The 26,870-nt window shown below is 42.3% G+C and overlaps 1 protein-coding gene across 2 annotated transcripts in view; it reads right to left on the bottom strand.

Annotated features, from left to right (window-relative positions):
* Nucleotides 1-1,132: 1,132 nt before the first annotated feature.
* BAALC (BAALC binder of MAP3K1 and KLF4) overlaps nucleotides 1,133-26,870 on the bottom strand; it is a 90,359-nt gene continuing 64,621 nt past the window's right edge. Inside the window, exons 2-4 of one of the 2 annotated variants that reach the window (XM_037803031.1) lie at nucleotides 17,882-18,048; nucleotides 16,949-17,033; nucleotides 1,133-3,498 (exon numbers count right to left, since the gene is read on the bottom strand). In XM_037803031.1, coding sequence (XP_037658959.1) covers nucleotides 3,494-3,498; nucleotides 16,949-17,033; nucleotides 17,882-18,048 — 257 coding nt within the window. In that variant the 3' untranslated portion in view covers nucleotides 1,133-3,493. The remainder of the gene's footprint in view (nucleotides 3,499-16,948; nucleotides 17,034-17,881; nucleotides 18,049-26,870) is intronic. The other variant, XM_037803030.1, reaches the window with a different exon arrangement.

The raw sequence follows: 26,870 nt of genomic DNA, 5'->3' as shown, positions 1-26,870 counted from the left end.
GTTATCTATATAGTGCATAAGAATGTCCACCAGAGTGACCTCTCGACTCCATTTGAAATCTCTCAGCCACTGAAACTATTTCGTCTCATTTTGCATCCCCCTTTTGGTCAAGAAGATATTCTCAGTCCCACGATGCCGGGTCCACATTCATCCCTGGGAGTCATATTCTGCATTGCCAGGGAGATTTACACTGTGGGTGGGAACTTTTGATTAGGTTGTTTCCATGGAGATATGACCCACCCAATTCAAGGTGGGTCTTAATCCCTTTACTGGGGTCCTTTATGAGGATAAGGGAGAGAAACACCCAGAGACATTTGGAGACAGCCACTGAAACCAGAACCCAAGAGAGAAGGATCAGCAGACATCACCATGTGCCTTCCCATGTGGCAGAGGAACCCCAGATGCCAGGAGCCTTTCTTCAGAGAAGGTATCCTCTTGTTGATGCTTTAATTTGGACATTTTCACAGCCTTAGAATTGTAACTTGTAACTTAATAAATCCCCATTGTTAAAACCCATTTCTGGTATATTGCCTTCCAGCAGCTTTAGCAAATTGAAACAGATACCCTTACCTTAAGTCCAAGTAACTCTTCTTAGGGGTGAATTTCCATCATCCTGATGAGCTCCTTTGAATTGTGAGGGTGCTTTCCACTTTCTGGCCATGTTCCTTCACTGACCACCCTCTTGCATTAGATCAGGGTCACCCCTCTATGGAGAGACAAGGGAGCCTGGGCCAAACCCAACTCCCCAAGAGTCACTGCCTTTCTCCAGTTGCTGCATTGGTCCAGTCTCAGGCTCCAGGGCAATTCTCCTCCAAATGACTGAGTGTCCCAACCCTGGTGAGACCTTTTTGCCGTGAGAGGGAGACACTATGGTAGGGTGGAATAAGCACTGGATTTGTAGACTTCCCTTTCCTCAATCCTGTTCCATCACTTACAAGTTGAGTGAAATATGAATAATTTTATAACTGTAAATTGGGACCAATAGCATTCTCCTTATCTACTTCATAAGGCTTTTTGAAGAATTCACAGAGATTACTTATATAAAAGGTCTTTGTAAAATAATAAAATGAAGCCTAAATTGCCTTACATACAAATCAAAGATACCAATAAAGATTCTCCATAACAGCTTATATATGCTTGAAATTAATGACTTTATTGACACAAACTTTGCAATGGAAAGTGTTATCCTAATAGGATAGTAAGAATCAGTTCCTGTATCATACACACATGAAAAAACATTCAGTATCACAGTTTAACTTTCAGTCCCTGTCTTAGTGAAATCCAGATTGTTCTGGAGGGGCCGATCATATGCCCCTCATTTCCTTCTCCCCAAGAAGCAAAAAACTCTCTATAAATCAGAGATAGCCTTTCAAGTTGATAAATTCCAAACAACGTGCAGCAGTTAATAGATGCAAAAACAAAGTTGTAAAGAGAAACTAGGCTTAGCCCATGGCTGACAGGACAGTCACTGGTGAAGGAAACCCTTACACAAGGACGCAGTGCACATGCCCTGGGGGAACGAGCCCTTGACCTTGTAGGATCACTGCCAACCTTTGGCAGGTGGAGGCTCTTGCTGAATAATGCCAGTAGAGACATATGAGCCACAGATTTTTATTTTATAATTTTTAATTTTTCAGAATGTCAAGTTCCCTAAATGCCCTTTCTCAAAGAATCACAAAATGATAGAGGTTTGGGAAAACTGTAGTTTTTTGCATATGAAAGGCTTGTCATGGTGATTAGGAGAATACTCATGTCTGGAGTTTAAGACACGAACCTACCATGAATACAGAAGTGATATTTCATTGGAGAGCAATTCACAACATACACTATCCCTTAGGTCTAAGTCAGTCTCAAGTTATTCAGTGTTAAGATTCAGGACATACAATCATGACTGGTCAAAGTCCAAGTCCCTCAACATACACACGGCACCAGATTCAGGGTTGGAATTTAATGTCTAATAAGTAACTATACAATCCATCGATAAAAGAAAGAATAAGTGAATGAATGGCAGATGCTACCTGCTTGTGTTTAAGGAATAACAAAGTTGGCAGGTAAGGAGGATGGTATCTGTATTTTTATCTGCTTACATAGATTCTCTGGACCACGTTACATAAACACAAACCTTCAGGCTGCCTATTTCAGCTAACCATGGAGTTTATTGGTATAGTTTGTTATAAATTTAGTCCTACTTTTCCCAATCCCAGGCATGTTAACAGTCCTTCAGGAATCATGCCACAATACTTTGGAGGAAAATACTTCCAGTGGAACATGTTTAAAGAAATGCTAGAAAATTATTCCTATTAAAACATTTTTCTTACTGCATCAGCTACCTGGTTTCTAACACAGTGCACATCAATAGTACAGGTCAATATGAATGCACATCAACAGGGGATTGGTTTTGTAAAGTCATTGTTTTTTAGAAACCAATTTGACATAATGCTGTGGCTGTGCACAGAGAAACCAAAAAGAAGCTGTGTATCCTGCCAACATGTTCCTGGATGATTTCCCTCCAGTCTTTGATGAACCATTATAAACGACCTGAATGGAGAAAGAAAACACTCAAGAACACAAGCAAAGGGAGCCGGAAAGCTGTGAAAAATGTAATGTCTGGCTAAGCCATGAGGTCTTCCTAGGCTGGATGCACTGACCCCTATCAATCAGGATATTATGGTTTGGAGGGTAAATAGATGCCAGCCTGAGAGCACAACGAAGGCAGATGAGAAATGGATGTGACTTGAATGCATCACAGGTACTTAGAGACCTCCCAGAGATACCTGTGGGTGTTGGTAGAGTTAGTTTATGTGAAACTGGATCTGAATCTGTCTTATACTGAGCTAAGGAAACAAGAATAACAGGGCGTTTTCCTGTTTCATGATTCTCATATGGCTGGGTTTAGAGTTGGATAAAAGCCAACTTTTAAGTAAACACAATAAGCTTTGTGATGGTGGTATTAAAAAAAGAGAGAGAATAAAAGGTCAACTTGCCTTTAACAGTACACACTATTGTGACCAGAAGAGCTTAGAAGTGACTTGTGAATCTTTCACCCAGGGAATCTACCCCTCCTACTTTTCTCTGTTTCACAAACTGGCCTGTGGCTTTAGGTCATCACTTTTATCCCAAACCATATTACACGAGTTGTGAAGAGGCAAACTGAACTGTGCATTTGCAGTTTATCCACATAGACAAGTACCGTGTCAATGCATGTATGTGATCGACAGGAGGCTGAGGCTGTCCCAACAGTGCAGGCAAGTAAGACAGAGTCTCTCAAGGCACTCAGCAGCTTTCTCGTTCAGCAAGGGGCACCTAATTCTTCAAGTTTCCTTGGCAGGATCCAGGATCATAAAGGGCACCAAAGAAGTCCATCTTCCCTTCTATTTGAACACCCTGCTAGTTAACACAGTTCTTTGTAATTCTTCGACTTCTATCCATTTGCCGGATGCTGTCGGTGACACTAATGGTGACTTCTTTTGCAGACATGCGCTTAGCATCTCTTTTAGCCTGTTTAAAACAATGAATTGAGTTACCAGAATTATCCAAAGGTCTCCACATTTGCACTAATTTCTTGAGATTATTACAAGACACTCCCACACAGAGGCAGGAAGAATTACCCACAAGAAACATGCACATATGTTCCTTTTTGTAGGCTTCTTTATTGATTTATTATTCTGATACCAAGCCACGACAGAGCTTGGCACAAGATGTGCTCTGTAAAACACTGTTGAATAAATGAATTAATCAGCTAAGATCTATCCAAGAGATGATGTAAGAGATTTCAGGTGGTTTCAGTATAGTGGTTAAGGGTTTGAATTCTGGACTCAGGCAGACTTTAAATAAAATTTCACTGTAGGCAATTTTTTTCTAACCTCTCCTGACCCTTAGTTCCTTCATCTATAAAATGGGGAATAATAATTGTACCTACCTCATAGGGTTATTGTAAGGATTAAGTAAGATAATGCAGTTAAGGTACTTAGCACAATGCCTATCAATAAATAAAAAATGAAAAAAAAAATCCTAGTAAGTATAATAGGTAAAAGTAGGATTGACTATCCACTTCTTAGTGACACTAAAACAATAAGTATTCAGAAATAATACTAAATACTAAAGCATCAACTAAACTATAGGCTCTTCTCTTCAACTATATATTCCCAGACTCTGAGCTCCCAGCTCCTCCAAAAAAGAAAAACACTTTACTAGTGAGGGCAGTTTTGCACCATTCCGCTCAGTGATTGTATGCTCTGGAGCAAGGGTGCCACGGGCCTTGAGAGTCGGCTCCATCAGTGGACAGACACAGAACTGTGCTGCCCAATCTCCCTTCCAAGAAGGACCTCCTGCCCAGCAGTCAGCAAACAGCCTCCAGTTGTCGGTCCCTTCAGAGGTTGCCTCAGCTGCGGAGAGCCACCACACCCAAGGTCACGCCCGCCTGGCCTGAGCGGAAGTATGAAGGCCCAAAGCAGGACACTCTGATGGGCCATCTGAGCTCCAGAGCGCCCACGGAGTGCGGGTGGCTGAGGCTGCTGTCCGGCCTGCGGTGTGGCCCCACTTCTTCCTCAGCCCAACTCTGCTTCCATCTCTCCCTTCCACCGGTGTTGACTTCCTAATGAACATCCTTTACAGTGACATATCTCAGAATCTGCTTCCTGGAAAACATGATCAGTCTCAAATCCTGTGGGAGCACAGCTCATGGCATGAGCATCTCACCGGGCTGGGTATGAGTCTAGGGCTGATACGTGCAACTTTTTCATAACACAAGGCAATGACTTCATCTGCAGTGCACCCAAAGAGATGGTGGTCTGTTGCACCCCTGGAGAAAAATGAATTGCTCTGTTGTATTTACTAACAAATGATATGTTGGTTTCTAACGAGTCACATAAATCCTGTGTACTTGTAGTAGCTGCTAGCGATGTCCCCTCCCCAGATTTCCTTCCTTTACTGGATGCCAACCGTTCACAGCAGTACTCTTCTCTTGAGAATTGCCCTTGTCTGATTGGAGCCATCTGCCCCAGAAATGCCAAGGAGGTTACACCCCCACCCCTGGAGCGGCCTGCAGCCAATGACTGACTGTTGGGGATACTAAAGGCTGGTTTTTTGGTTGGTTTGTTTTTGCCTCAAGAGGGTACAAATCTATGATGTTATTTATGCCCAAGAGCTTCCCATGAGCTCAGGCTGAGGCCAGACCACTGTGGTTCAACTGACCTCACGTATTTGCTGAACTTGGTCCCTTGTCCTGTCATTCCCCCCACTACCTTTTAGGTTTCACCTGAGGGCATGCCTTCAATCCATCACTTGCACAAAAATCCTCTTCCCAGGCTCTGCTCCTTGAAAACGTGACCTAACACAATATTTAGGGGTGATTTGAGGACTATTGAAGGATAATTTTGACTATATGCAATTTTGGCCTTACCCACTGATTTCATGAGCTGTGACCTCATTGTCTTCCTCTTTATGATCCTAGAACCCAGCACAGTTTTCAGACATAGGAGGCACTCAAGTTAACCTTGGTTGAATAAATGGATGAAAGAATGAATAAGCATATTGCATTTGTCAAAGAAATGTACCTTTGCTTTCACAACAGTAGCTGATATTGTTTGGGGTTCAATATTAGATGCAGCTCTAACAAGCCTGAGGGCTAGCAGTGGCTTTTATGTTTTTTTGTGTGTTTATTTTTCCCCCAAAGTGGAGAATGTGCAAAGTCCCACAAACTTCCAACTAGACATCTCTGGTTGTCTATCCTGTGACTCCTCCTGTAAAATCCCTTAAAGCATTCCTCCTAATGGTAATTACTGCACCTTCCCACCTCACTCTGGACCGCCTCACACCTGCTAATCACAAGAAAAACTGTGAAGAAAGAGCAGGCACCAATTCTGATTCCTAAAGAAAGTGTGCCAATTATGAGACCGAGTCCACCCGACTTCCAAAGTTTTGAGTATTGGGGCCTGGAAGAGAGACACAGAGGCCTTATTTGAAATGAGCCAAGTTGAGAGCAACATTCCCTCCAAATTGAGGGGAAGTCAAAGAGCTTTTCAGAATGGAAACGTAAACCTTCTGAACTGTATAACTGATTTTATTAGATTTATTGGCAAGATGGCCCAAAAGGTGGCTAAAGATTATGGGCGGAAAATGCTCTGTTCTATAGTTCAGCCTGCATTTCTAGCTTTGAACAATCAAAGCAAAAATTCAGGTACTTAGATGATTCTTAATTTCCAAGCCTTCTTAATAAAGAATCAAAGGCTACAAAATAGTCAGTCTTAAAACAGGCATAGACTATATATGGTTTTGACCCCAATTACAATGGGGCAATGTCTTACATCTGAATATCAGACCTGCACATGGAGATGTTCAGAGCACAAGCTTTGGGTCCAGACAGACCTAGACTGAGTGCAGGTTTTGCTGCTAGTTAGTGCTAACAAGACAAGTTCCTTTAACCACAGAGCCTCAATTCCCTTACCTGAAACATGGGAGAAATGATGCCTGGTCCTTAGGTTTTTGAGATGATTAAGTACATCTGTTAGCATAGCATTAATAGGGTGACCACCTTCTCCTGGTTTGTCCAACACTGTCCCTGTTTTAAAACTTGAAAATCCCAAGTCCTGGGACTTTTTAAAAATTAAGGCCCTGGCAAACCAGGACAGTTAGTTACCGTAAGTATAAATAGCTAGGATCACTGGTTTTATTTGCAAAATGACGATACTAGTCAAACATACCAAATTTAAATTGAAAGCCTTCTTATTCTTCTGAAACTATGACCACAGCTACTATTACTTCTAAACAACAACAACAACAAAATAACAATTACTCTATAAGACATGCACTTGGATAAAGGACAAGTTGGAGTTCTGTGTTCCAATGACGGGCACACAAGGCTCTAAGCCATAAACAAATCCATTTTCAAATAATTCACTGGGAAAATTAAACAATTGGAACAACAATGCATTTTCTTGGTCACTCCCATTTTGTAAAGGAGAAGCTCTTGAGCCCAGGACATCACTGAAAAGCACCCACTGTGTTTCCAGCAGCAGAGATGTTCCGGGGGTCAGTAGTTGTAGAAATCTAGTTGCAACATGGAAATCTTAAATTCCAAGCCAAAATGAGAAAGAAAAAAGATGATGAGAATGAGAATAAAGTGCTAATTATTTTCTCTAGAAGTTCTGAGAAGTTGCTTTTTCCGCCTATGAAAAAAGAGTTACAGAGATAAAATGACTGGTTATACCTCCAGGCCTATGACACTTCGGACAACATAGACATTTTCTCCTCTGATGTAGTTTTCAGCCAGCTGAACCATTTTATTTAACACCTCCTCCCATCCCTTATTTAATGACAGGAAAAGAAAATGTGTCCCTATTACAATTAACTGGCTTAAAAAAAAAATCTTATGGTCCCCAATTTAATGATGAGAGAAGACTATTTGGCACCTTTTCTTTTGTGGCTAGCTGTTAATTCAATCCTTCCTCCACTTCTAATATTCTTGTTTTGTGAGTTTTATCACCATTGACTCTTGTTAATGGGCCACCTCTTATTTCTCATTCCAGTTTGACAGCTTTTTCTATTCTTCCTTTGCCCCATTTTAATGTCTGCAAGTTTTGTGCCCCAAGAATCATAGATTTTAGTCCTCTTGATACTACCTCTTTACTTAAAAGTAATCTGTTGGCTGCCATTCCTCAAGGGTAACCAGATTGGGCTGTGATATCTCCGTGGCAGTCTGAAATCGAGATGGGCTTGTTTCTCTTGGGGTTCAGAAGTCAATGATCTAGATTGATTCCGGTGGAAGTGAGGGCTGCTCCATACAGGCCTGGCCTCAGGAGTACAGCTAAATCCACCCAGCCTTTTCCTAGTTCATCCCAAATGGAAATAGAGACTCTCAGCTTCCCTTTGACTCCACAAATGCATCTGTGCCTAACATGGGACTGTATGAACTTTTCACAGTTCTTTACAAATAATGAAGAAAAGCAAAACTTACTGAAAGTATGATTTACCAGACACCAATTTTTCCCTATAGCATATTTTTAAATTGTAAAGGTAATACATAATTATGGTAAAAGGAGATTCAAAGAGTAGAGAAGGGCACAGCAAAAAGTAATACTTGCTCCCATGCTCCGCCGCCTAGTCCTTTACCCAAGAGGTAATCATGGCCAATAATTTCTACAGAAAATTGCAGGATTTTCGGGGGCTCTCTTGTGGTATTCCTTATGTCCTTCCTGGCTGTTAGCCGTGGTTTGAATTACACATTTATTTGTTCACTTCCTTACTTCTTTTCTGCTTTCTTGTTAGATTATAAGCTTCTAGTAGGTAGGGACCCTGTCTGTTTTGTTCCCAGTTTGAATCCCCAGAATCTAACTCAGTGCATGGCACATAATAGATACCCAATCAACAATTTGATGAAGAATGCTTGTGTGAAGATAAATATTCAGAAAGAAAAAAAAAAATCCCTGGGAACAGAAGCTGTTTGCATTGCCCTGCCTAAATGTCCTAGAACTTTCCCAACAGGATTTCAATGATGCTCATAATTGACTGTCCCTTTCAGCATCCCTGAGTTACTGTGCTCATTCTCCTGATGAGGCTGCTGAAATCACCCAGGCTAAAGCAATTTGCCCAAGGCAGACCAGATCATAGGTCAACTAAAGATGGCGGCCCCAGGTCCCCCATCCAGTCTCCCACAACCCTGCCAATGCTCATTCTAAATTCCCCACCATAATGTTTCTGGTAACAGGAAGAACATGGGATTTGTAGGCAGATAGACCCAGGTTCCAACTCCAGCACAGCCCATCACTACTTCCTGTGCCTTGCCTACCAAATACACAACATTTCTGGTCCTCCGTTTCCCCATGTAGAGAGGGTTGCTGCTTAGCACTCGGACTGTGTGGGTTGATGATGTCATAACAGTGTGTACGGCACATCGTAGGCACTCCAAAATGTCAGCTGCCTCTTCTCTCCCTTCCCAAAAGATTAACGTCTGAGCTTTGTTAGCTAAAACTCAAGCTGTTTTTCTCCTGTTCAATCAATTCCCATCAAAAAGCAGACAGACATTAACAAACCTTTGGCTGTCCTTGAGTTCCATGGATTCATTTGCCGCTGCTTTGCGGATTTTTGCGGCATTAATGCAAGGTCAGCCAGGGAAATTTTGATACAAGTGTCAGGCTGCTGGTCTCGGAAAACAAGGATCAGACCACGTTTCAGGAAAACTCTCAAGAAATCTCCAAGCTTGGGGCAAACCCTGTACAGACTGCAGCCTCACACAAGTTACTTCCTTACACTAACTCAGCCTAGGTATTTTTATCTATCAGGTATCACGTGCCAAAAGGAGTTGTTGCTGTGCAACTTGAGCCTCAGATAAAGAGGGGAAAAAAAACCAACAGGAAAGAAGCAGAACCTGCTTGGGAAAAGCAAGTGGGCTCCCACGGAACAGCCATCATATCACACTGGTGTGGCAGGGGGTGGGGATGAAGCTATGGGAAACCTGTGGCTTACTAGAGCCGTCTCACTCAGTGAGCGTGTAGTTACTGAGCATCTATAGGGGGATAGCCCTGAAGTAGGCCAGAGGGCAGGGGAGGGCTATAAAGAAGAATGAGAAGGCCTTTGCCCTGAGGACCCTCTAATTGAACTGATTTTTCTGCAGACCCTTAGATGAATTAGTGAGTCTTGCAAATCTCCATCTACATAAGCCAGCAGCCAATATACAGGTGCATTGTGGAGATCACCACACACACACACACACACACACACACACACATTGCTAAATTCCTTCCTTTTTCCCAGGTTCAAGCTAGTGCATCCAGTGCCCTTCCAATAGGGCTCCCTCTCTCTCTCTTTGGTTTTCCCAGTGGTTTCTTTGTTCTCTCCCTCCTTTTAATGTTGTGTTTTTGTTTTTCTAGGAGAGATTCATATTTATTTTCCAAACTCTTCCCTCATAGATCTCATGTTACTGCTGTCCAAGAAAAATTCTGGGCAGGACTATCCTCCTTTCTTGATCGAGCCTCCCTCCTCCACCACAGTCATCTCTGTGGGGCTTCACCCATTTTTTCTTAGACAAGACACAACCTTGACAATAGTCAGACACTGGAGGTGGAAGAGTGGGAGGTGGACGCTCTTGGCTGAGAATCTGCCCAGGCATCGGCTAATTCCTTTAGCATCATCTGGTCACTTTGCCAAGAATAACAAAGCAACTCAAAAATATGCAGCTTCTGAAGACAGGAAGGCTAACTGGGAGTGCAGTCACACACTCAGAGCTGTGTCTGCTCAGAGCTATAGCCCTTATCCTTTTCTACCTTAGCTGACCACTTGAGGAGGTCATTCTGGGGTGGAGATGGGGGAGGGGGACAAGGTCAAGCCCTAGGCAATGGTCTGTTTAAGTGGAGAGTAAATGTGTGGAGGCAGCACAGAGTTCCTGAACAATTGATTAGTAGGAGAGGAAAAGCAACTACACAGCTTCCTCTTGTGTTGTTTATGTAGCTAAGGAAGAGAGCTGGTGAAGGAGATGGAGCCAGTGATTTATCAGACGCTGTGAGGTCAGTAAGGCCCCAAGTTACTAGAGGAAATGAAAGCAAAATAGAAAAAAAGAAAGAGCAATCCACGAGAACTGTCAGTTCTAGTTGGTGAAAGATCATTTTTGTCACATTCTTTTTGCCAGTTAACACCCATTAACATCAGGTATAACGCAGGAGCCAGAGGGAATTTGAAAAAGGGAGACACTGTTTGTTTGGTGGGACATGAGGTGGGGAAGGGCTCACAACATGAGGTGCCGTTGCATTAGCAACTTTAGAAGCCCCTCATCAAGCTTCAGAAAGAGATTTGAACTATGGAGGAGCATCTATGTTAAATAAAGTGGTTACTGTACTCTAATAGGGACCTTTCTTATTTCCTTCATAGCACCATTCCGAGTCTATAAATGCTTTGTTTATCTATTCTTTATTATGTGATACCCAACCCTCACCCCCATTAAAACTACATAAAGAGTTAGCTCCATGAAAGCAAAAACCATATCCATCTTGTCTACCATTGGATCTTTAGCAGCAGAACAGTGCCTGACACCCAGATGGTGCTCAATAAATCTTTGATGAACGAATCTAGAGGGTGGTTATAGAAATCTATGAGGAAACTTTTGAGGCTGAAAGGATTGCCTTTAACATACACATACTTGTTTTGTAAATCTGAAATTTTAAAAATTATTGATAGAAAGTTTTATAAAATTTACTGATACAAATCTGTGATAAGGATGTGGATGAGGATGCATGCTTCATGAAAGGGTGCTTCTGGAGAAGCATGCTTTAAAGAATTGCCAAAGAAACATCATCCAGATGGCCTGATGATGCATCAGGGGGAAGCTGAAAAATGCCAATAGGTCATCTTGGAGGAGCAAAGGAAGAGAGGAGGAGGCGAGTGCATACTGAGTGAGCCAGGTACTGGAAATGCAGGACGCTTTAGGCCAGAGTGCAAGAGACAAGCTTGACAGCATGACAAAGGTCCCAGTGAGAATAGGAAAAACTATTTTCTTTGGGCAGATTCTAGATAGACAAAAGCTCTGTTGATATGAGATAGCTCCGCTGACAGCAGCTTCCATCAGAGGTCAGCAGCCTTAAACCTAAGACCCCGATAGAAAATAGCTTTACTCCTACAGTGACTGGAAATGGAGGTCAATTGTTTCTGGAATTATGCAGGCCTGGGTTTGAATCCTGACTCTTCCATTTGCAGTGCGCCACTACAGATCCATTCTCTCATACTCTGTCACTCCAGAAATTGTCCCTTCTTCTGCGTCTTCAATTTTTCCCTCTATACTGGATCATTTCCATGATAACTCAAAAAATGCTATATTACTCATCCTGATAAAAGAAAAGAAAAAGAAGTTATACCCTAACCTCAAATTTCTCTCTAGCCACTGCTCATTATCTCTGCTTCCCTTTACAGCAAACTTCTAAACTCATTCTTAAATTCATTCCAAGGAAGTTCTTGTTCTCACCACATCACTGAAATAACTCTTGAAATGAACAACATGACCTCCCCATAGCTAAATCCGGTTTTCAGTTTTCAATCATTGTTGGCATCTGTCAGGATCCCAGAGGAAAGAGGAAACAAATTGGGTAACTGAAGAGTGTAACATAGGAATTATTTACTAAGGTGTGGGGAGGGTATAGGAAAACCAAAAAGGGGTGGTGCAGAAAAGATCAATGAAATTGATATTCTCTAGCCAGACTGATCAAAAAGAAAGAGAGAGAGAACACAGATTACCAGAATCAGGAATAGAGGGGCACCATCCTCCTAATAAGAGATATTAGGAAAAACCTTATTGCCATTAAATTAGATGAAATGGAAAAATACATGGAAAGATATAAACCACATGAACCAAAGTTCATCCAAGAAGAAACAGATAATTTGAATGGCTCTATATCTATTAAAGAAATTGAACTCCTAGTTAATAAGCACCACTACCACCACCCAAATCCATGACCTTCACACCAAAAACTGATAAAGTCAACAACAATGACAATAATACAGACCAAGATCCCTCAAGAGTTATTTCAGTGGAGTGATGAGAACAATAACCACCCCCAGATCCTTAATGAAATGTAAGCAGTTGAATCCAGAAATACATAAAAAGGATAATATAGCATGACCAGGTGGGGTTAATCTCAGGAATGTAAAGTTGGCTAAACAATTAAAAGTTAATGAAAATATAATTCACCACATTATAAGAATAAAAGATAAAAACAATATGATCATCTCTATAGATGCAGAAAACTTAAGTATTTGACAAAATTCAATATCTATTCCTCATTTAAAACAGAACAAACACTTTTCACCAATCAAGGGACAGAAACATCCTTAGTTGAATAGAGACATCTACAAAATACTTAATATTAACATCATACCTAATGGTGAAAGAAGGGACACTTTTCCCCTAAGATAGGAAACAAGGCAAGGATGTCCAGTCTCACCACTTCTATTCAATATTAGACTGGATCATAGATCTAAATAGAAGATCTAAAACAACAAAACTTCCAGAAGAAAACAAACGAAGAAATCTTCGAGACCTACAAGTAGGCAAAAATTTCTTAGACAGGCACAGAAAGCACAAACCAAAAAAGATAAAATTTATAAACTGGCTTCATAAAAATTTAAAACTTTGATTCTTTGAAAGACATTGTTAAGAAAATGAAGAGGCAAACCATAGACTGGGAGAAAATAATTGATAAGGTACTTATATCTAGAATATATTTGAAAAACTCTTACAACTCAATAATAAAATTAAAAAAGGGCAAAAGATTTGAACAGATGCTTTATTGAGGAAAATATACAAATGGCCAATAAGCCTACAAAAAGTTTCTCAACATGACTAATCAGGAAAATGCAAATTAAAACCACAATGAGAGATCACTACACACCCATTAGAATGGCTACAATGAAAGACTGACAGCACCAAGAATTGGTGACGATGCAGAGCCACTGGAACTCTCAGACGTTGCAAGTGGGGATGCAAAGTGTAGCTACTTTGGGAAACAGCTTGGCAAAGTCTTATAAAGTTAAAAATATAGTTAGTGTATGACCCAGCAATCCCTTGGCTATTTATCCAAGAGAAATTACAACAAATTTCCACATAATGACTTACAGTGAATGTTCTTAGCCACTTTATAATAGCCAAAAACTGGAAATAAACTGAATGTCTATCCATTGGTGCATGGATAGATAAATGAATTGTGGTATAGTCACATAATGGAATACTACTCAACAATAAAAAAGAACAAAATACTGATATACATGACAAATATGGATGAGTCTCAGAAGCAAAATGGAAAGTAAAAGAAGCTAGAAAAGAAAGATTGGCTACTACATGATTTCCTTTATATGAATTTCTAGAAAGGGCAAAATTATAGCAACAGAAAGTGGATCAGGGACCAGAGTAGGGGGAGAGGTGACTGAAAAGGGGTGCAAGGGAAGTTTTTGAGGTAATGGAAAAGCTCTATATCATTTCCATTTCCATAGATATACAACTTATACATATGCATCAAAACTCATCAAATTGTACTCATAAAACCAGTGAATGTTGTTGAATGTAAATTGTACCTCAATAAAGCTGATTCTCGTAAAAGCCAGATTCCTCATGGCATGTCTCTATTTGAGCAGCATTCCACTCCTTGCCTGTCACCCCATTCTCCTACCACCTTCTTCTTGCCATTCCCACTCTAGCCATATGGGCCTCCTTGTTGGGCCACAGACCTTTCTACGAACTGTCTCCTCCTTTAGGAAAGCTTTCACAGATACCCACATGGCTCACTCCCTCATTTCCTTCAGGCCTTGGTTCAAATGTCACCTCCACAAAGCAGCCTTCCCTGACCAATGCGTGTGGCACCCCCTATCCTTGACCCTGCTTTATTTTTCTCAATAACTCTTATTATTACCAGGAATATTATATATTTGTTTGCTTGTTTATTGACTCACATGTCTCTAGAATAGAAGCTCCATGGGGGCAAGGACACATTGGTAGAGAGCTTATCCCTGATTCGAGGAAATGAGATTTTCACCTCCCAGCAGAGGGTGCAGATCCTTGAGGCTTGATCTCTCTGCACCTGGGTTTCCCTGTGAGGAAAGCTTGTAAACTGACAGCTTACGTGGAAAACCTTTGCTGTGACCTTTGAGGGACTTGGGACATCTGGTGGCTGGTGAGGTCTCAGGAATTGAAGACTTCACAATTGTTTGAATACTTAAAACTGATGTTATCTGCTCCCTGATCTCATTTTGGAAATAGTTACAACACAGACAATGTTCATTGAATTATGGAAACAAAAGCTGCATGGGCTGCGTATGGACCTGCGTCATCTGCCATGGCATGGTGTTTGACAGGTGTGTGGGGGCACCAGTCCCCTGCGACAGCTTCCACTGCTGCTGGAGCCCACAGAGGCTGGCTCCACCAAGCCCCATGTCAACTGCCACACCAATCCCCATGTGTGTGTGGTGTGGGAAGTGCTTTCCTTAGTACTTCTAAGTCTCAATTTCTCATCTGTAAACTGGAGACAATAATATCAACAGTTTAGAGACATTGGGAAGGTTCAGTGAGACAATATAACCAGATGTTTAGCACCCTACATGGTATCTAGGAAGCACTCAAACAGTTGCTTTCACAGACCCAAGGAAGACAGGATGAAGCACAGCTTACAGGTTTTAAAACCCTAAATTCCATAACTGGAACTCATCCACTGCTGATCACACTGTGAAGTGCTTCACCTATTTTGGAAAACAATTTGCCAGTATTGATTCAAATATATGTCCACTCCATGACACTGCAATTCTACTCCTAGGAATATACCCAGGAGAAGTGACTGTCCATCAAAGGAAATGCATGAGCATGTCCACAGCTGCACTGTTCACAATAGTGCCAAACTACAGCCCACATGCCTCTCAACAGAAGAATCGTTAAAGTGTGGTGTTCCATATTATGGAACACACGTGATGATGAAAATGAGCAAATTACCGCTACCCATACAAACATGGGTGGTTCTTCTCATATAATATCGAGCAAAAGAAGCCAGGCACAAAAGAGCATATACTATTTGATTCCATTTATATACATTACAAAAATAAACCTGATATCTAATGCTAGAAATCAGAAGAGGGGTTTCCTTGTGAGGAATGGATGCTATGTCATTTTATGAAAATTCCTTGAACTTATGAGTTTGTCCATTTTTCTACATATTATATGAAGCCTATTACATTTTTGCTCCTAATTCTTTGCTCTCCCTCCACGACAGTGGACAGTAACTACCTCCTCACCCTAGTGCTGCTGGGCTTGTCCCTGGCACCTGCTTTGGCCAATGAGGGCGTTAGTGGGCATGGAGTGAGCTGAGGTTTGAAATGTGATGAGCGGTTTGGCTTGGTCCTCTTGGATTTCTGCCACAGCTGTGAGAAGAATATACCTCAGAGAGCTACTGCTCTCCTGGTCTGTTTCCCAAAATGAAACACACAGAATAGACTGAGCCAGACCTGTGGAGGCTGGAGCCTGAAGTCAGAATTAGCCAGTTCAAGTTGCAGCTGACCCAGGCGGGAGAGAATTGATTGTTCTTTTAAGTCGCTGAATGTTGGTGCACATCATTATGCAGCACTATAGTGACAATAGCTGAGTAGTATTTCATTCTTCAGTGAAAAACTACTTTAAAGCCTCTTTTGCTCCACCTTTCTAACAGTCTCCTTTTTCAACTTAACATTAGACACCCATCTCCACCACTTACATGGTCTTAACCATGTCACACAACCAAATGAACCTCAGTTTATGTGTCTATAAAATGGAGATGATACTTATTTCACAGTGCTCTTCGAAGATTTAATGAGCCAGTAGTCCTAAAACCATTTTGTAAACTGCAGAAAACAATTTTAAAGTGATGAATGATGTGGGCAGGAAGTGAGACGGGGAAGCAAGTGCATGGGCCATGCCTTCCACCAGGCAGAGCTGCCTCCTCCCTACCATGGCCCACCCCGGTTCAAAGACCGAGGGCACAAGTGCGGGGAGGAGGTTGGTGGGCATGGGGCCAGCACTGCCCTTCCGAGTACGGTGCTGAGGTGCCTAGCCTGTCTTGGGAGATGGCAGATAATTAGGTCTCTAGATATTGGCTGATGCACAGGTTAAGGTGACAGCAGCTTGCAGACCAATGCACAGGGCTCTAGGAAAGAACAGCCTGTCACCCATTACCTTCTACAGTGTTTGAAGGGCCACCATCAGTGTTTCATTTAGTTGGGTTATGGTGCTGTGTGCTAACCGTCCCCTGTGAATCCTCACTGCATTCTTAGAGCACATCTCAGCTTACAAAGAGTGTGACCATCTGTTCTCTCATTTGAGGATTATTTCCATTCTGTGGATAAGGAACCTGAGACCCTAAGAGATTATGTGATTCCTACAAGGCCACTTGATTAATGAGTATTAGAGCTGAATTTGCAATAGGTTTTCTGACCAAAGCATAAAGTAGTAACTCACTGATGTGATCAAGAACTCCATCATGAACCAGTTGCATCCTCAGAAAGCAGGTGACATTGGCCTGCGGGGACAGGACCAGTAAGCTCTGATGGGTGAGAGGGAAGAGAAGTGGGTTCTGTGCACAGGGTGAGCAGTGGACTTTCAAGGGGGTTGGGGTAGGGAAGGTGAGGACAGGACAGGGAGAGGCTGAGCGGGAGGAGGAAGAGCCTGCAGGCCCTGAGCTCGGCTTACCAAGCGTTCGCTCTGGGACCGGCCTCTGGCACCGTGGGCTTCTCACTGGGAGGAGCCGGGGCAGCAGGTGGAAGGCTACCCAACAGTAGTTCTCGAAGAGAAAGGATGCCGGCCAGGGCCAGGGACGCCGTTATCCTGCCTCCTTTCCAACAGCACCAGTCTGGGGCCGCTGCTGCCGCCACATTCTGCTCCCAGAGCCCTCCCCTCCCCGCCTTGGGGACCCTCCCGCCGAGCGCCTGGATGGAGGCTCCGAGGTAGCAGGCCACGCTCCTCTCCCGTCACGCCTGTCTCCCCCTCCTTCTCCTGCCTACTCCCGAGACAGGCCGAATGCCTGGCCCGAGACTGGGTCCTGTGATCCGCACGGCTCACGCTGTCACGACGGTGGGGGCTGAGACAGAAAAGTTGCCCCTCCAACCAAGCTGTATTTAAGCAAACACACACCTCCTTTAGAGTGGAAATATCAAGGACCTGTTTCTGCTGATTCAGCCAAAACGACAACCCCTCGGAGCTGGGGTTGGGGCGAGGGTAGGTCGTGGTATTTTGTTTACCACAATTTTCCCTGGGTGGGGACGGAGCATTTCCGCCGCCCAGGTGAGCCGCCAGCGCCCCCTCCCACGGCGAGGCCCAGGCTGGCCCCTCCCTGAAGCAAGCTCCACCCCTTTCTCCGTCCCGTCGGTTCCGGTTCCGGGGCCGCAGTCCTACCTCGGCGGTCCGAAGGCCATTCTGTTTCTGGGTCGGCGGGCCTGCGCTGAGGCTCTGAGGATTCGAGCCCTGGGTCCCACCGCTTGGCTTCTTCTCAGGGTTGGATGTTCCGCCTGGAGCTGAAGATCGGGGAACACCATTGGGGGACTGTCCGTCTTCCGGCACACCTGCGGAGGAGGTAAGCAGAGGGTGGCACCAGGGGCTGCAAGTGATGCCCAAGATGGGGGAGAGAAAAGATAGCCAAAAAGGGAAAATGAAAGTCGCCAGAAATCCCACCAGGCAGAGCCTCCCTTTTCTACAAAAACATGTGAGTTTTTAAAACAATTTTGTAACCTGAAATTTTTACTTAATAATACATTGATGACATTGGTTCATGCCATTCAATATTCTACCACATTATTTTTCACATATAGTCTGCTGTTGTATAGATATGCCACTATTTCTTTAAAAATCCCCTATTAGTTTGTTTCTACTTTTTCATTATAATAAATATTATTGCGATGAAACTCCTTGCAGTTGAGACTTAATTCTTAATTACTTCCTTGGGAAGTGGGATTACTGGCTTAAAGGTTATACAGAGATTTTTGTATAATTTCCACTCACAGTGTTGGACTGAGCATGAGCCCCTCCCATAGCAAACATCAAGAAATCATAGAGAGAAATAAAAAAAATAAAAAAGTAGCCTCACTGAAAAACAAGAGGAACGTCCTGAGAAGGATTGAGAATATCAAACAGAAGGGAGAAAAGGTGGCCCAGGAAGCATGCAGAAAGCACCAAGGCCGAGGCCAGGAGCAGCCAGAGTCCCTGCGACAGCCACAGGGAGACCAGGCGCAGACAGCAAGGTCAGTGGTTCTACTCTTTCCCCAGCTCAGGCCAGATGGCAATGCTGGAGTGGTCTGTGAGGGGCTCAGCTCAGAGAGAAGAGCAGTGCCCTCAAGAGCTGGTGACCCCTGTGCAAAAGAGGATGTCCATGTCAAGGAGCCTGGCTTCCAAAAAACAATGCCAAGAGCTAAGCCAATAGTAATTCCCATCCTTGCCCTCCAAGTGGGCTTCTCAAACAGATGCAGCTGATGTCCCAGCAGGAAATTTCAGTGATAAAAATGAGCACAAAAACAAGAATAAACAAACATTTGAGTAAGGCCAGCATCATAAAAGATAACAAACTCTACAAATGAAGACCATTCATCAAAGAAAATGGAGATAGTATGGTCTGCAGAAGAGAATTTTAAATTAGTATAATTAATCTAATCAGGAAAAATGAAGGAAGACAATATAACCACAAAATGAGAACCAGAGTGACCAAACAAGATCAACTAAAGACATTTGAAATAACAAACCTAACTATTTAAATTAAAGAAAAAATTAAATAGAGAAGCTGAGTAGCAGGGTAGACATGGTTAAAGAACAGCTTAGGAGCTGGAAGATCAATCCAAGGAACTCTCTTGGACGGCAGCACAAATGGATAAAGAATGTGTGAAAGACAGATTAGGAGACATGGGATACAGATCTAGAAATTACAACCTTAATCTAATAGGAGTTCCAAAAAGACAGTAGAGAAAATTCAGGGGAAATATTATTCACAGAAATAGATAATGATTTCTTAGAACTGAAGAAAGACATGAGACATGAGATTGAAATAGTCCACCAAGTGTTTGGCAGGATAAATTTAAGAAAAAGAAAGAAACTCAGACAGATCTTAGTAAAATTTAAGAATGCTAATGATAACAAAAAAAGCTTCATAAGAGGAAAAAAAGTCAAGAATGAGATTAACTTCAGATTTGTCATCAATGACCACTAGATGTAAGAAGACTATGGAATAATGTCTGCAAAATTTCAAAGGATATGCACATTGAGACTTTTGCAACGCATTGCCAAATTTCCTATAAATCTTTCTTCAACTACCCAATTACCCTTCTGTCAACAGTATATGAGACTGCCCACATTCCACAAACCCTCACAAACAATAAATATTTTCATTCTTTTTCTTCTTTGTTACTTTAAAAAGCAAAATAAAGTATCTCATTCTTGGATTTATATTCTTTGTTCAATAGAAATTCTATATCATTATTTCTATGCCTATTGACTAATGGCATATGTGTTTTTAATTGTCATTTATCTATCTTTCCTTTGGAGTGTTGGTTTGTATTTTCTTTTAATCCAACCTGAGGAAAACAAACAAAATCCTTTCCCAGGGTGTTGAGCAATTATTTGCCATGAGGTAGGCATCGCAATCCCAAGCCCAAGGGAGGGATCTTGCTTGTCTGAGTTTAAGGTGGAGCTACCTTTAGCTCTTGGGGCTGCTGGGTGGAGCTTGAAGCTGCTGCTGGTCAGTGGTCCCATGGCTGTTTACACAGTGTACCATATGAATGTTACCATTTTCTATGTGTCATGACTCAGTACCTGGGTTAAGGGTGAGCAAGAGGTCCCTAATGAGCCGTCCACTGAAAGCACCACTGTGCTGCCAGCTTGGGGCAGGGATGGCCACCACATTGTCTTGCCTTAGGATGCTCTGAGGCGTGCACCTGACCCCAAACCTCCCTATGTCCAGGCCCCCACAGGGGACCCTTCTCCCAATCCCTGCAATGCCACAAGGTTGCTGTCTTAGGAAGAGGGCAACAGTGGTGGTGGGGCAGGAAGGGTTAGGCCCTGGGCGCCAGGGGCCAAGGAACACATCCCTGGGAGGTGGGAGGCAGCAGAAAGTGCAACCACACACGAGGCAAAGCTCCAAGTCCCAGGCACATGCTCCATTGTCCAAACAGACTTCACTTACAGAGTAAAGTTCAAAGATAAACTGCAAAGATAAAATTATTAAGACTTTCAAGATGGCACCTGCAGAACTTTAAACCCTGAGCACAGTGCCCTTTCTGAGCATGGAGCCCTGTGCGACTGCACTGGTTGCAAACCCATGAAGCCAGCCATGCCAACACTTAAAACAGATCAAGGTGGGGTTGCTGTGGTTGAGGTGCAAACGGCCAGTCCTTCCCTCTGAGTTTCCCCTCCATTCCCCAGGCATCTTTGTTAAAACTTAGGGTTCCCAGAAACAGTAGGAAAACCACTCATCTGTTCCAGTATTTTAGGTTTTCATTGGCGGCTGAACAAAGATTAGAAAGCTGATTTCTTAACCTCCAGTCCAGTTCTTCCTCATCTATTAAATGGGAATAACAATTCCTACTTAATGGGGCTATTGTAAGAGTAAATGAAACAATACACACACATATATATGTTCTAATAGTGTCTGACACACACATTGTACTCATTACCATTTGTGGCTCAACACCAGCATCCTTGTCTTTTCCTCGTGACCCTCTCCATCAGCCACATTAGTTACAAATATTCTTCATTTATGAGTCACACTGTCAGTGCCCATACTTGCCAAATGACTGGCCTGCTGAGCCATGAGAGGCCAGCAGAGAATCAGATCCTGGGCTTGGGGGCTGGCATTGCCCAATAGTGAGCAAAGCTCATCTGACCAGCATTGTCGGAGTCTGAGAGGTTGCACGGGGTCAGGAAGGTAGGATCATTTACTGCTACGTCTGCTGCAACAAACAAGGTGTCTGGGCTGTGCAGATTTAATTTGACTTGTATTTTCTAATTCCAAAATAACAGGCTCAATGTTACAAAACTTGTAAAACTCAGAAAAGCACAATGAAAAAATAATTTTTACCTCAACACCAAGAGATACCCCAGGTTAACAAGGAGATGTGTCTTTCCAGCAGATGCTGCTGGTGGCCTGCCCAGCATCCTTGCCCCTTCCTCATGAGCCTCTCCATCAGTCACTGCTCACTGGACTCCGGCACCCATCCCCCAGCTGCAGTGGATGTTGGCTGCTCATGGCTCACACCTGCCCCTTCTCCTGTCTTGGCAAAAGGGAGATCCACACCAGGAGAGGCCAGGCCAGTTTTATCAGGGACAGCACTAACAATGATGGACTAAAAGTGTGTGTGTGTTGCGGGGAGGGGGGGGGGGGAGGTGTCCAACAGCCAAGCCCCTTTGCGTCTGAGCAGGACAAACTCTGTGGGGCAACTGACACTCCAACACAACCCATGGGATCATGCCAAGGCTAGACGTCTCCTCAACCACACCTTTGCCCAGCCCCTTCCCACAGTCCGCCTTGTTTCCTTTGCTCCCTCACATGGTTCTCCTGGGAGCACCCCCCAGTAAGTCACTTATACAAAAATCCCCATTGCAGGCTCTGCTAAGATAGAGTATATAGACTGTGTGCTCGATATGTTCCTTTTGCCCCTTCACACTCACTCTCTCTCCTCTCCATCTCTGTGCCACAGGAGACCATGCCACCTGGCTCCCTTGCCCACTGGCTTTCTGTGGGGTTCTGGCAATGGGAGGCCACTAGATAATGTGGGGAGGGGAGGCAGCAGACACTAGGCAGGATTTTCCTCCTCTGGCTCTATCCCTGCCCAGTTGTTGTAGAAGCTCTGTATCTTCTACTCCTTTCTGCCAGAATTTCTTCTAGTGCAGAGCCAAGAAAAGCCTGAGAGGTTGTGCAATTAGGAGGTTTCTGATGACTTCAGGGAGAGCTCAAGGGAGTGGTGAGAACAGAGGACAGATGGCATGTTGTTGAGTAGGGAGTTACAGATGATATGTCAGTCAGGGTTCTTAGCTGCGAGCAACAGAAATTGACTCTGGTGAATTCAAGTAGAAAAGAACTCACTACAACAATCTGGGTTGCTCACAAATGTCTCAGGTGGCTGGAGGATGAGACACGAAGGCTGTAAATCAAGGAACAATGTCCCAGATCCCTCCATGGAGCTGTCTGGTGAGGATAAGGCGGCAGCTACTCCCACCAAGCCCTGGACACTGGAAAATGCCCTCAGCTATGTGACCACACTTACACTAAAAAAATATTTGTTGTTTACCTGAAATTCAAATTTAACTAGGTGTCCTGAATTTTATCTGGCAACCCTAGCTGGGTGTCAAATGCCCCGGACAGGGGTGGGGTGAGGGTTGGTGTGGGATGTGTTGTGAAAGCTACATGGCACAGGCCCTAAGCTCCAACTGCATTTCCATTCCATATCACCCTTCTCAAGCTGGGGAGATGGGAGAGTTATCCTGATTTTACAGGAGAAGAAACTGAAGTTTTATCCGGATTCTGTATGTTTCCACAGCTTGTGGCCTTTGCAAGTATTTACATTTTCTTTCAGGAAAAATTTCTCCCAAATAGGCAGTTCTCAAATTTTAGTATGCAAGAGACCCACATGGGGTGTCTGTTAAAATTCAGATCCCTATATCCAAACCCCAGAACTTCTGATCCATAGGGGCCCAGGAATGTGCATTTCAGCAAGTCCCCTCCTGCTCTGATCCCCTTCCCTAGTGATTCTGAGGCCCAGGAATCCAAGGACTACACTTGGAGGCTGATGACACAGAAAGAGTCCTAAGAGTGGCATGCAAAATGCCCCTCTATAATTCTTCCACAGTGAATTCTATTGCTGTCATTTGTGTGTCCCTGCGGTTAGTCTTTTTTTGACACCCTTCACAATATTTTCATTCCACCCAAGTCAAATCACTGATGGTACCAAAGGATGGGAAACAGCTGGGTCCAAAGCTTGCTGATTAACTGCAACCAATGACTTCTTGCCAAGGCTTCTTTTTATTTTGGAAATGGGGCTTGGAGGGGAAAAAGGACACGGGAATTTAAATGGCAGCTGGAAGGCATGTGGAGAGAGGCTGGGGGCAAGTCCTTCCTAATCTGAACACCTAACCTCACTTGGTGAAGAGTATCTCTGAAGTCATCAGAAACCACCTATAAGTCAATCCTCCAATGACAGAAAAGCAGAGTGTAAGATGTTAGTAGTTTGTTTGGGAAGAAAATCTTCAAATCACATCGGATGAAACTCTGGCTCATCGAACACTGTCTGGGCGCAGACCTCAGGGGATAATTTGTCTGAACTGGGGTAGAAATTAAATAAAGTGCAACTATCCAGACACTACCTGAGAATCTTTCAAAATAAATTTGAATGGGAAGGTATCTGTCATTTCTTCTATCTGTTGAGTATATTTTGAGTTCCTACTATGTGCAAGAAACTGATATGCGACTTTTTCTATGGCTAATATGAAAATGGTGAGCAACTCTCACATTTATTGTCAACTGATTTTTGACAAGGTTGCCAAGACAACTCAATGGGGAAAAAATAGTTTTTCTGACAAATGGTGCTGGGACAACAGGATATCCACCTGTAAAAGAGTGACATTGGATTTCTACCTCATACAATATACAAAAATTAACTCCAGTGGATCAAAGATCTAAATGTAAGAGCTAAAACTATGAAACTCTTAAAAGAAAACATAGGTGTAAATCCTTATCACCTTGGATTATGCAATGGTTTCTTAGAAATGATACCAAAAGCACAAGCAACAACAAAGAATAAATTGGACCTCATCAAATGGAAAACTTCTGTGATTCAAAGGGCACCATCAAAGGGTCTGAACAGACATTCCTCCGAAGAAGTTAAAGGAATGGCCAATAAATACATGTAAAGTTCCACACCACTAACTATCAGGGAAATCCAAATCAAAACCACAATGAGATAACACTTCATACCCATTAGGATAGCTATAATCAAAAAGAGAAATTATAAGTGCTGATGAGGATGTGAGAAATTGGAACCCTCAAACACTGCTAGTGGGAATGTAAAATCATGCAGCCACCTTGGAAAACAGTCTGGAACCTCTTTAAAAGGTTAAAAATAGAGTTACCATATGACCCAGCAATTCCTCTCAAAAGCATATACCCAAGAGAAATGAAAACTTATGTATCCACATAAACTTGCACACAGATGTTCATGACAGCATTATTCATAATAGTCAAAGGGTGGAAACAACTCAAATGTCCATCAACTGATGAGTGGATAAATAAAAGTGGTATGTCCACATAATGGAATATTATTCAACCATAAAAAAGGAATGAAGTTCCAATAAGGAAATTGAGAACCTAAGGAATGTGATAAATGAATTAAACTTAACAGACATAGAGAGATCATTGCATCCCAAAGTACCAGGATATACATTCTTCTCTAGTGCTCATGGAATGTTCTCCAGGATAGATCATATGCTGGGGCACAACAGGTCTTAATAAATTTAAAAAGACTGAAATTATTCAAAGCACATTCTCTGACCATAATGGAATGCAACTAGAAATCAATAACCACCAAAGAACCAGGTCCTTCACAAATATATGGAGGTTAAACAACACACTCCTAAACAACCTGTGGGTCAAAGAAGAAATTGTAAGAGAAACAGATAAATATCTAGAGGTGAATGAAAATGAGAACACAATATATCAAAACCTATGGGAGGCAGTGAAGGTGGTGCTGAGAGGGAAATTTATAGCTCTAAATGCATACATCAAAAAGAAAGAAAGAGCTAAAACCAAAGACCTAATTGAAAAATAGAAGAGGCTAGAGAATGGTTAGCAAACTAACCCTAAAGCAAGTAGAAGAAAAAAATAACAAAGATTAAAGCAGAAATAAATGTGCTGGAGTACAAAAATACAATGGAGAGAAAAAATTAAACCAAAGTTGGTTCTTTGAGAAGATCAAAAAGATTGACAGACCCTTAGCTAGACTGACAAAGTCAAAAAGAGAGATGACTGAAATAAACAAAATCAGAAATGAGAGCAGGATCATGACTATGGATCCCAAAGAAATTTTAAAAATCCAAAGATACTACTAACAACTGGATGCCAACAAGCAAGATAACTTAGAGGAAGTGGACAATTTCCTGGAAACACATGAACAACCAGACTGACCCAAAAAGAAATAGAAGACCTTAACAAACCAATCACAAGTAAAGAGATCCAATCAGTCATCAAAAATCTACCCACAAATAAAAGCCCAGGGCATGATGGTTTCACAGGGAAATTTTACCAAACTTTTCAAAAAGAATAGACACAAATCCTGCTCAAACTCTATCAAAAAACTGAAGAAAAAGATACATTACTTAACCCATTTTATGAAGCTAATATCACCCTAATACCATAACCAGATAAAGATACTACAAAAAAGGAAAACTATTGGCCAATCTCCTTAATGAATATAGATGCGAAAATTCTCAACAAAAATACTTGCAAATTGAATCCAAAGTCACGCTAAAAGAATTATACACCATGACCAAGTGGGGTTCATCGCAGGTATGCAAGGGTAGTTCAACATAAGAAAATAATATGTTGTATCAATGTAATACAACATATTAACAAATCAAAAGAGAAAAATCAAATGATCATCTCAATAGATACTGAAAGAGCCTTTGACAAAATTCAGCATTCCTTTTTGATAAAAATACTTCAAAAGGTAGAAATTGAAGGAAACTTCCTCAATATGATAAACCAATATTGAAAAACTCAATTGAGCATAGTACTAAATGGTGAGAGGCTGAAAGCCTTCCCCTTAAGATGGGGAATGAGACAAGGATGCCCACTGACACCACTATTATTCAACATTTGCTAGAGATTCTAGCCAGGGCAATTTGTCAAGACAAAGAAATAAAAGGTATCCAAGTGGAAAGGAAGGAGTAAAACTGTCATTATTTGCAGGTGATAAGATCTTATATTTGGAAAATCCTGAGAAATCGATCACAATGCTACTTGAGCTAATAAACAAATTCAGCAGAGTGGTGGGATACAAGATTAATGCATGTAACTCAGTAATGTTCCCATACACTGGTAATGACCTAATTGATGAGGCAATTAAAAAAAAAATACCATTCACAATAGCAACTAAAAAAATCAGGTACTTAGGAATAAACTTAACCAAGGATGCAAAAGACCTCTACACAGAAAATTACAAATCGTTACTAAAAGAAATCAAAGGGGACCAAATTAGGCGGAAAGATAGTCTGTGTTCATGCATAGGAAGTCTAAACATTAAGATATCAATCCTACCCAAACTAATCTACAGATTCAATGGAACTCTAATCAAAATTCCAAGAACCTACTTTGTAGACTTCAAAAAGTTAGTTATCAAATTTATTTGGAAGG

The sequence above is a fragment of the Choloepus didactylus genome, chromosome 14 (genome assembly GCF_015220235.1).
Source record: "Choloepus didactylus isolate mChoDid1 chromosome 14, mChoDid1.pri, whole genome shotgun sequence".
Classification (NCBI taxonomy): Eukaryota; Metazoa; Chordata; class Mammalia; order Pilosa; family Megalonychidae; genus Choloepus; species Choloepus didactylus.
The sequence above is the reverse complement of the archived record's forward strand: the minus strand, read 5'-3'. Positions and strand labels throughout refer to the sequence as shown.